Genomic DNA, 11,676 nt, shown 5'->3' with positions numbered 1-11,676 from the left:
GTACGTATTTTAGGAGTTGCCAATTCGTATGAATTTGTATGAATGACCTACACCTAACCCCGCCCCTAAACTTACCCGTCACTGGGTTTAGACAAATCGTAGATAGATAGATAGATAGATAGATAGATAGATAGATAGATAGATAGATAGATAGATAGATAGATAGATAGATAGATAGATAGATAGATAGATAGATAGACAGACAAACTGATAGATAGATAGATAGATAGATAGATAGATAGATAGATAGATAGATAGATAGATAGATAGATAGATAGATAGATAGATAGATAGATAGATAGATAGACAGACAGACAGACAGATAGAGACAGACAGACAGATAGATAGATAGATAGATAGATAGATAGATAGATAGATAGATAGATAGATAGATAGATAGATAGATAGATAGATAGATAGATAGATAGATAGATAGTTTGTCAGAATAAAGAGAGGGATGACGAAGAGGGGCTACTGATGACGAATGGTTGACGAGTATTGGAGGCGGGCTCTTCTGAGGAGGATGTAGCTGCGCTCATGGCTCCCAGACCGCGAATCCCAGTGCAATAGTAACTAAAAGAAATGCATTGTCCCTGTTTGTAACAGAGAAGTGGATTTTTAGGATACATATATTTACAATTTTAGTTTAAAACCGTAGATTTGTATCTCCCTTACACGCGAGCGGGCTATGGATGTGCAGGTTGCAAACCATTGCAGCATCAAATCTGCAGCGAAAGCGAGCATCCCGCAGAATGCGGCTGAATGCGGGATCGACAACACACCAAAGAAGAAACCCCGCTCGAGGAGGGGCAGGAGAGGCAAGCGACGGAGGGGCAAGAAGGCCAACGAGCCTCCGCCGTTTCTACCTCCGGAGGTAAATACAGATACTGGCGGATGCTAACCATTAGCCAGATCGTTCCCACTGTACTGTAGCCTCTATACAGAAACATAATAACAGAGACAGAATTATGTGTGTTCTGAATATTATATCTTAATATCGTTCATTACAATATGAATTAATAGCACAGCAACAATGTGTTACAAAGCTGCTGGTGAAATACTTATTTTAGATACAGTCAGTAAAATCATAATAAATTATTACTACTTAACAGTGTAAACAGTATGTCTTTCCTATTTTTTTTTTTTTTTTTTGATGAGTTGTCGAATACTAATTTACTGCAGTGTACAATTTTAGTTACAGAGAAGGCCAAAATGTGCTCTTTATTTTTAGGCGAAAACAGATATTTAAAAATACCCACTGTTCATGTTGGGTTGATTTTATGGTAATAGTTATTATATATATATATATATATATATATATATATATATATATATATATATATATATATATATATATATGTAGTAAATACAAATAAGTAAATACAAATGTGCTAATATTTAAACAAAAATATGAGTAAAAATGGCAAATACAATTTGATGTGTTATTATTCGTTTTCTAGCTCTCTCCAAGGTAGTGTTTGGCCTAATAAAAGAATTATGTGCAAGGACTGATTTTTGCAAGATTGATGACCTATTTATTGAATTGAATCTAAGATTTTTATTTAATTGATTGTTATTTGCCCACATATCTTCATGTTTTAGGCTGAAGAGGGAAACATTGAATACAAGGTATGCAAACACCTGTGAAAATTGAAGTTCAACATATTTTTTTATTGAAATGTTTATGTATTTAATGTCATATTCATCCTCTCTTTCTTGGCTCAGTTGAAGCTGGTAAACCCCACGCAGTATCGGTTCGAACACTTGGCCACACAGTTGAAATGGCGACTGCAGGAGGGCCGCGGGGAGGCCGTGTATCAGATCGGGGTGGAGGATAACGGTCTGTTGGTTGGACTCACAGAAGAAGATATGAAAGCCTCGCTTAAGACTCTTCGCAGAATGGCTGAGAAGTATGTATTCAATTGATTGTCCAGTTAGTTTATTCTTTAATGTGAGTGTGTAAGAAGTGGCTTACAGGCTTGTTGTGTTGTCTTGGTAAGACTCTGTGACTCTGTGCAGGGTTGGAGCCGATATCACGCTTCTGAGAGAGAGGGAGGTGGACTGTGATAGAGCGCGACGGAAAATCGCTGAAGTTCTTGTGCGGAAAGTTCCAGATGACCAGCAGGTGAGCTTGTGATGCTTCAGTCAGTTTCCATTTAGTTTCTGTTGTGAATTGTGGTTTTAGTTATTATAAGTCATGGCACATTTTGTTATATAATCTGTTAAGAAAACATTTTTATGAAGATGTTTTAAATTTTTTGAATTATTTGTTTATTTATTTATTTGTTAGTAAAAGCTTATATTGTTGAGAACAACTATTACTGGAATAAAATATATTATTATTATTATTATTTCTTTAAAAAAATACTAAATAAAATGTACACATTTTTTTAAATATTAAATATAAAACAAACAAAAAGTATTAAATGATTATATAAATTGCCTTTTTATGATGAACATATTTTACATTTCAGAATTACACTTTTTTATGAAAAAAGTCTTGCTAAAATTCTTGAAATTAATGTCATTATTAAAATAAAATAATCATTTATTATTATTTCCTAAAAATACTAAATAAAAAATGTTTATATTCTTGAAAATAACTATTAAAAATGATCTTTTATTCTTATTTCTTCAAAAAATAGAAAATTATGACGTTTTAAGATATTAAATATTAAAATCCTAAAAACTATTTTGTAGTTTTCAGTTTGCCTACTTTGTTTTATGACAATTTCTGCTTTTATTTTATTTTTTATTATTATTTTTTGTATTTACGAAAAAGGTCTTGTAAAAAGGATTATATTCTTGAAATAAAATCAATGGAATAAATAAATAAATTTAGAATAAACTAGGAGTCATTGGAATAAAATAATCTTTTATTACTATTTCTTAAAAAATACAAAATAGAAAATTACAACATTTTAAAAACAAAAAAAGCTGTATAAAAAAAACTTCATTTTTGGAATAAAATAATCTTTTATTATTATTTCTTAAAAAAATAAAATCGTACATGATAATTCAAATATAAAATATTTGTCAAATAATGATTAAAATAAATAAATCATTTTGATTTTATATTTATAACAACTTTTCCACCAGTTATAAACCTGTGGGTATAAATAACTCACAGGAAGCTGTTTAGTTGTCAAGTTGAGAAGAAGGTCATAAAAAAGAAATCATCACAACATTGACCACAGTAGACTCTCATGACTGTTTAGGTCAGTAAATTTCTTTAAAAATATCCAAGAATTTTGCCCTTTTTTAGGCTAAATATAATATTTGTTACTTATTCATGGTTATTATACAGCCATTTGTAGAGTAATACAATTATTTTTTAAAAAGATTTTATTTTCATCATCTCAACCATCCTTATTTGTCATTGACCCAGTAAACTAATAATGTATTTTGTACTGTCACTGCGATTTCTGTGTTGTGTGTGCAGTTCCTGGATCTCCGTGTGGCTGTTCTGGGTAACGTGGACTCAGGGAAGTCAACTCTGCTGGGGGTGCTGACTCAGGGCGAGCTGGATAACGGACGGGGCAGGGCCAGACTCAACCTCTTCAGACACCTGCATGAGATTCAAACCGGACGGACGTCCAGCATCAGTTTTGAGATCCTGGGCTTTAACAGCAAAGGAGAGGTGAGACAAATATTCAGGACTCTAAACAGGAATTTAAACCAACATCCTCCTGCTTGCTAGCATATAAGCATGTTGCTTTGAGAAATACTGGTATTTTTCGTTGGTTTAGGTTGTAAACTACAGTGACTCCCGTACAGCAGAGGAGATCTGTGAGAGCTCTTCTAAGATGATCACTTTTATTGACCTGGCTGGTCATTATAAGTACTTGAAGACCACTATATTTGGCCTGACAAGCTACTGCCCAGACTTTGCCATGCTGGTGGTGGGAGCCAATACTGGCATTGGTTTGTATTTATGCATATAAGTTGTAAAAGTGATTTAAGAGTATATTTAATGAGCAAGCCATAAAAAGTAAAACTAAAGCTGGCCGATATGTTAAATATTTACAATAAATTCAGTATTTTACACTATTCAAAATATTTACACTACTGTTCAAAGGTTTCGAGTCTTTAAAATTATTGAAATATTTTTAAAGAAGTCTCTTATGCTCAGCAAGGCTGCATTTGTTTGTTTGGAAATACAGTAAAAACGGTAATATTGTGAAAAAATATTACAATTAAAAAAAAAAACAGCTTTCTAAATTTCCAAGTGTAATTTATTCCTGTGATGCAAATCTGAATTTTCAGCCAGATTTTTTACTCTGTAGTCTTCAGTGTCACATAATCCTTCAGAAATCATTCTAATATGCTGATTTGGTGAAAATAAACATTTCTTATTATTATCTATGTTGAAAACAGCTGTGCTGCTTGATATTTTTGAGGAAATCATGATACATTTTTCTGAATTATTTAGGATGGGAAGTTCAAAAGAACTGCATTTGTTTGAAAATAGAAATCTTTTGAAATCTTATAAATGTCTTTACTGTGACTTTTCATCAATGTAATGCATACTTGCTAAAAACAAGTATTATTTTTTTCAAAAACCATATAATCTTATTGAGCCCAATACTTTTAAACGGTAGTGCATATTTCTATATTATTTTTAAAATCAAATATATAATGATTTATGATTTTATAAATCATTAATCAAAACCACCCAGATCACTCAACCCTACTTTTAACAAATTCTGTGTCATAACATATTATACGTTATTCCCACATTGTGAAATTCTCCCAGCTGGCACAACTAGAGAGCATCTGGGTTTGGCGATGGCTCTGAAGGTGCCCATATTCATTGTGGTGAGTAAGGTGGACCTCTGCGGTAAAAGCACAGTGGAGAAAACGGTCCGTCAGTTGGAGAGAGTGCTCAAACAGCCTGGCTGCAACAAGGTCCCAATGGTGGTGTCCAACCCCGATGATGCCGTCACAGCTGCACAGCAGTTTGCACAGTCCTCCAGGTACACGTGTGTATGAGAACAAAAGGGTTATTTTACAATTTACTGCATTTTTTCCACCTGAAATCAGTGTTTCTTGCAACATAAACAGTCACAATAGATTTTTGCCTGACCACTTTCCACCTTCTCTTTGAGCCTTATGCTTAAACAGCCTATTTTTGGTACTGTACGTAATACGTTACTTGATAGCTGTTCAACTCTAGTTTGTACAATATGTGTGTAATAATGTATCGCTTTCCCTACAGTGTGACGCCCATCTTCACCCTCTCCAGTGTGTCTGGGGAGAATCTGGACCTTCTGAAGGTCTTTTTCAACATTCTTCCTCCTCTGAGCAACAGCAAGGAGCAAGAGGAGCTCATGCAGCAGCTTACGGAGTTCCAGGTACAAACACACTCTTACCAATGCACACATCATGTCTTAATTCTAAGATATTCCAATATATTTGATGTCAAATTGATGTGCTCCTAAAGGTGGATGAGATTTACAGTGTTCCTGATGTAGGAACAGTAGTTGGTGGAACACTGTACAGGTCAGTTAACATCTGTTATGTCAATCTTGTCTGTTCATCTGTCTAATAAGTGCCTATCATCCACCTAGCAATGCACTAGCAACCACTCGTTTATCTTGTAGTAAATATATATGTATATATATATATATATATATATATATATATTATAAGAAAAAAACATGGTTACTATAGTTATAACATGGTAACCAGTAATTAACCATGGTTTTGTTACACTAAACATAGTTTAACCATGGTACTGGTAAATGGTAATAAATACACAAAAAACATGGTCATTACATTTTCACTATAATAAAACCATAGTTAATTTTTATAAGGGACAAATCAATACCCTAGCAACCACTCAGAACACCTTAGTAATTCTTTAGCATCCTAGCAGCATCTTAGCAACCACCTAGATCACTCTAGCAACAACAAAGTAACATACTTGTAACTACTCAGAACACTTTAGCTTTGTAAACCTTCTTAGCAAACCCCATAGCGAATGCACTCTCAAATGCTCTGAACACCTGGGCAATGCCCTACTAACAACTTAGAAACCACTCACTCTTCCAATTGTCTATCCAATGCTCGGAACACCGAGGCAACACCCTAGCAACGCCTTAGAAACCACCCACTCTTCCAACTGTCTCTCAAATGCTCAAAACACCTAGATAATGCCCTAGCAACGGATTAGAAACCACCCACTGTTCGAACTGCCTCTCAAATGCTCAGAAGTTAGATCACCTGGGCAACACCCTAGCAGCTCCTTAGAAATCACCCACTCTTCTAACTGTCTCTCCAACGCTCATAACACCTAGGCAATGCCTTAGAAACCACCTACTCTTCCAACTGTCTCCCAAACGCTCAAAACACCCAGGCAACGCCCTAGAAACTCCTTACAAACCACCCACCCTTCCAACTGTCTCTCAAATGCTCAAAACACACAGGCAACGCCCTAGCAACTCCTTAGAAACCACTCTCTCTTCCAACTGTCTCTCAAACGCTCTGAACACCTGGGCAACGCCTTAGAAACCACCCACTCTTCCAACTGTCTCTCAAATGCTCGGAACATCTAGGCAATGCCCTAGCAACACTTTAAAATCCTCTCACTCTTCCAACAGTCTAATAACATTCTCACAACCACCTAAAACACCCTAGTGACTGCTTATCAATCCCCTAGCAACCACTCAGAACAACACCAAACCGTAGCAACTCAGAGCAATGCTTTAGCATTGTAGAATCTGATTTACACCCACATTTCAATGCCTTGCGAAATTTTCATGTGGAAGTCTTTCGCCCTCTTGTGGAATCCCTGATCTCCCAGTTTCCAGTTTGAAATAACCTGATTTTACCAGCAAAAATCTGTTAGATGGTTAATGTGACCAATCCTCAAAGCCTATATAACCTTCACACTTCAAGGCTTTTTCAAGCCATTCAATATTCAGTTTGTCTTGATGAACTTTCCTTTTCTAGTTCATAATTGACTTTCTGTTCACACACAGTGGTGTGTGTCGTGAAGGAGACCGGCTGGTTGTGGGCCCCACCGATGATGGGCGGTTCCTGAGGTTGAAGGTGTGCAGTATCCACAGGAATCGCTCTGGCTGCCGTGTGCTAAGAGCCGGACAGGCCGCCACACTTGCTCTTGGGAACTTTGATCGCTCATTACTACGAAAGGTCTAATCTCAAAACGAGAGCAAGAGGAGAAAAGACTAAACAAAGTCTTTATGTAGCTATATCTTTATGATGTCTTTGATCTTGACTGTTTGTGTTTTTAGGGCATGGTTATGGTGAGTCCCAAAATGAACCCAACAATTTGCTGGCAGTTTGAGGCGGCCATAGTCCTCCTGTTCCATGCCAAGACTTTCCGCCGTGGTTTCCAAGTCACTGTACACGTGGGGAATGTAAGGCAGACTGCCACGGTGGAGTGTCTCCTTGGAAAGGTGTGGATTTTTTAAACTTCCTAACATTATAGGAATCAAGTCTTTACAAACAGACTTGACTTACTTTCTTCTGTAGAACACAATGTTCTGAGAAGTGTTACTTCTAAAACTAAAGTTCTTTATTGTCATCTTTGTTTCCATGAAGAACTTTAAATATCCATGGAATCTTTCCATTGAACAAAAGGTTCTTTATAGTGGAAAAAGTTGCTTCATATTATTTAAAATTTATTTAACTTTAACTAAGGGATAGTTCACTCAAAAATGGAAATTCTGTCATTAATTACCCACCCTCATGTCGTTCCAAGACAAATTAAGATATTTTTTATGAAATCCGAGAGTTTTCTGACCCTCCATAGACAGAAACAGAACCATGATCAAGGCCCAGAAAGGTAGTAAGGACACCATCTGCCGCCATTCATATGAGTATCATGGCTCGTGCGCTGCACCTTGTTTACGAGCAGAGGAATGCACTCACATGCATCGTAGTACTCTCATGAATGGCGGCGTACGGTGATGAGGAAGAGAAGAATTGTTGAATAAAGTCGTTATCTTTTCTTTGAGCACAAAAAGTATTCTCATAGCTTCGTAAAATTACGATTGAATCACTGATGTAATGTGGACTTGGACAATTTTAACAATGTTCTTAATACCTTTCTGGGCCTGGGAATTTTTCAGTTGCATTGCTGTCTATGTAGAGTCAGAAAGCTCTCGGATTTCATCAAAAATACCTTAAATTGTGGTCCGAAGATGAACGAAGGTCTTACGGGTTTGTAACAACATGAGGGTGGGTAATGGATGACAGAATTTTCATTTTTGGGTGAACTAACCCAAGTGGATTTTTAACAAAATTTTCCATGAAAGGTTCTTTGAGAAACAAAAATAATTCTCTTTTGGAACCTTTATTTTGAAAAGTGTGTCATCACAGAAAAAATGTGTGTGTTTGTCCTCTAGGAGGAGCTGCGGACAGGCGAGAGAGCCGTAGTGTGTTTCAGATTCTTAAAGCACCCTGAGTACTTGCGCGTGGGCGCCAAGCTGCTCTTCAGAGAGGGGGTGACCAAAGGCATCGGACACGTGACGCACCTCCTACCCTCCACCCAGAACCACGTGCCTGATCAGAACCGCAACCAGAACCACAGTTAGACACATCGAGAGTGACACCATTAATCAAAAGAGTACATTTGACTGCATCTGCAGTCATTTCCTGTCCTTGCCTTGAGTTCGCATCCCCTAGTTCAATCGTGCACCTTTTATTTCCACTCTGTAGATTTGCCTATATTAATTGCAGATTTGCCTGTGTAAATGCTCTCGGCTCCTGTGACATTTGGAGGGTTGATTAGAGTATATGTCTGTTGGGTGTAATGGAGCTCGGAAACCTATCCTATTTTTGCACACGTGCGTGTTTCACATCTTAAGTTAAAGCTGTCTGACCTTGAGTGAAGCATTTGGGAGTCGCTAAGTTGGGTATCTGGAGCAGGTTTCTGCAGGAACTCATGCCTGCTGACTGTTATAGATATAAGAACATAATCACAGCATTGGAAAATTATTTTTTTTTTTCAGCTGTACTACCTTCTTCAGGTTCACAGTGACATTAAATACATGACATTACCCCAGTAGATCAGATAACACTTTTTTTTTTCACAAAGTGTACACCTTGAGAGATAGGTCTTCTCCCTGTTCCTGTAGACCAGGGGTCCTCAACTCTGCACCTCGAGATCCACTTTCCTCCAGAGTTTAGCTCCAACCCTAATCAAACACACCTGAACAAGCTAATCAAGGTCTTCAGGATTACTACAAAGTTGCAGGTAGGTGTGTTTAATCCAAGTTGAAGCTCATCTCTACAGGAAGTTAGATCTCAAGGTTCAGAGTTGATGATCCCTGCTGTAGACCCACTGGCTGTAGCCGAAATCGCCCACTATACCCTCATTCACTATTCCCTACATTAGTCCACTCATACAGTTCACTTGAAGGAGTGAATGAAAACGAGTGAGTGAATTCGGACACTGAGTGCACCGGAAGGACTGACGCTTTTGCATAGTTTGCTTGCTGTTTAATAATCATTTGATACGGGCAGCTCCAATAGTAAGATTGAAGGATATATCTTGAACTCTATCACGGAAATTATGTATAAACTCTAATAGTCAATTTACAATTAATTTGTACCTGTGTTGTATTACGCCGTGGACGAGTGCTTCTAAAATCAATGAATGGATGATTCAGCTGCAGGCGCCATCTTCTGGTGAGACGCGGGAATTGACTCGGCACGCAACTCTCGCAGTGCATTCTGGGGATTCTCTAGCCGTTGAGTGTACATTCGGTTGTACACTCGTTTTTGCGGTGCATTGTGGGATTGAATGAATGCACTCGAGAACATCCACTATGGTTTCGAACACCACTTAAAATGGCCGTCCCCTCAAATAGTGCACTATTTGAGGGTGTAGGGGGCGATTTCGGATACAGCCACTGTCTTGCTAAGTTTAGCTACAACCCGAATCACATACAGCTGGACCAGCTAATCAAGGTCTTCAGGATCACTTGAAAAATCACAGGCCAGGTGTGCTGAATCAGGTTGGAAAGGACAGTGGGAGTTAAAGACCTAGGCCTTAAACTCAAAGTATACTTCAATTTGGCACGACTGTTGAGTGTATGCTTATAGCCAAATACATAGCTTTTCAAAGTATACTCCATTTGATGGCCAGTTAGAGTAAGAAAAATTAAAGCCACATATACACAGCTAAAATCAGACTGCGCACATATTATGCTGGTGACGAAATTTACGTCCACCGTACTGTCTGCACACCCTAGTTTACACATAAAAACCCAAGCTGAGCTAACCACTGTATGATTTCTGCAGTCATTTACGATTGTTGCTTGTCAGTCTCTATGATATATATGTTTTGTATCTATGATTTGTCACAAAGGCTATTAGTCAGAATATGTGAGGATGATACATTAAGCAAAATTGTCTTGAATGGAAGAACTGTAGCTGAAATCATACAGTAATGCGAAGCTGGCTGTAGTCGCAAATGGAAAAAAGATTGTGATAGACAAAAGTATATTCCATTTAATACGTTGTAGTTTTACAGTTGTTCTGTTATGATTGAGCTAAATTCAAATTTCAAAAGTTGAAAATGTCTTTACACAAATTTTTAGTGAACAAAAAAAATGGCGTAACATGTTAACACGTAAAATGTAAGATTTACACATTAATTTTAAGGTTCATGAATAAATGACCACAGTCTTGTTTTTGTTCACTTAATGTTGCATTTCAGTGGATTTGTTGGTGTGATTGAATATCGCCCCTATCTTCAGGACAGAAGAGGTAACCGAAAGGGAATTGTTGGAGCTCTAGGGTTGTAGGAACAGTCAGGCATGATTGTTTTTTTTTCCAACTAGCTTGATTACATTGTGCCTAATTCTAAATGTATTCACAGATTACTCAAGAAAAAAAAAATTGTGCATATTGCACAATTGTTTGTAAGCAAATATAAGGTTTAGGTCATTTCCAATGGCTTACAGGGTTAACTGGGTTAAACTTACGGCAGCTTTGTGTGATGGGCATTTGTCTTGAGCATGCACAGGAACCCAGATAACCATTGTGTTGTGTGTCTCCTTCACTCCTTCTCAAAATATTGTGCAATTACAAAAATATTGAATGTACTGATCATAGATATGTGTACCATTTGAAGTTACTAAACTAACGTGACTCGCTAATGTATAAAAGCTCATTTAACAGTATTAAACATTGAGCATCAGTAATGAAGCTTGCTTTTGTTTTATAAATGATACCTTCCGCTGTTGGTCAACAGTGCATGTTGTGCTTACACAAATAATAATTAATATTGTCTGATATGCAGCTGGTGGGCTTTAATACATTTGAGATGTATCTTCATTTCATGTACTTCAGCAAAAAGGCTTCAAAAGCCTAGAAACCAGACTAGATATCTATTGCTTTGCTATTAGTCCCGATGTAATAAAGAATCAAATGTTTTATTGTGGAAACCCTGTTCTTTGTAATTATTTAAGAAGGAAATACAGTTTGTCATGGAAATTACAAGTTAAAAACAAGTAAAGCTCTTTTCAGCAGATTATATATGATTTTAAACTGTCCCACATTTGGGACAGTTAAAACAGAACAGAAAATGGGTTTACAGTGAACCCATTTGGGGCAAGTGTATCTGCAGAAATGTGAAGGTTGTAATTTTATGGTATATGATATTTGTACATTTTGTGCACAGATTAGCTGGTTTGGTCTTGT

At 37.0% G+C, this 11,676-nt stretch overlaps 1 protein-coding gene across 1 annotated transcript; it reads left to right on the top strand.

Annotated features, from left to right (window-relative positions):
* The first annotated feature begins 497 nt into the window (after positions 1-497).
* Positions 498-11,417, top strand: gtpbp2b (GTP binding protein 2b). Its single transcript, XM_079424630.1, has 12 exons — positions 498-874; positions 1,603-1,629; positions 1,726-1,910; positions 2,020-2,125; positions 3,443-3,640; positions 3,750-3,924; positions 4,757-4,976; positions 5,219-5,354; positions 5,444-5,502; positions 6,984-7,155; positions 7,257-7,421; positions 8,373-11,417. The coding sequence occupies exons 1-12, from the start codon at positions 689-691 to the stop codon at positions 8,559-8,561; spliced, it is 1,818 nt and encodes a 605-aa protein (XP_079280756.1). The 5' UTR covers positions 498-688; the 3' UTR covers positions 8,562-11,417.
* Positions 11,418-11,676: the final 259 nt, after the last annotated feature.

The sequence above is a fragment of the Barbus barbus genome, assembly GCF_936440315.1.
Source record: "Barbus barbus genome assembly, chromosome: 9".
Classification (NCBI taxonomy): Eukaryota; Metazoa; Chordata; class Actinopteri; order Cypriniformes; family Cyprinidae; genus Barbus; species Barbus barbus.
This window is presented reverse-complemented; position numbering and strand designations above follow the sequence as displayed.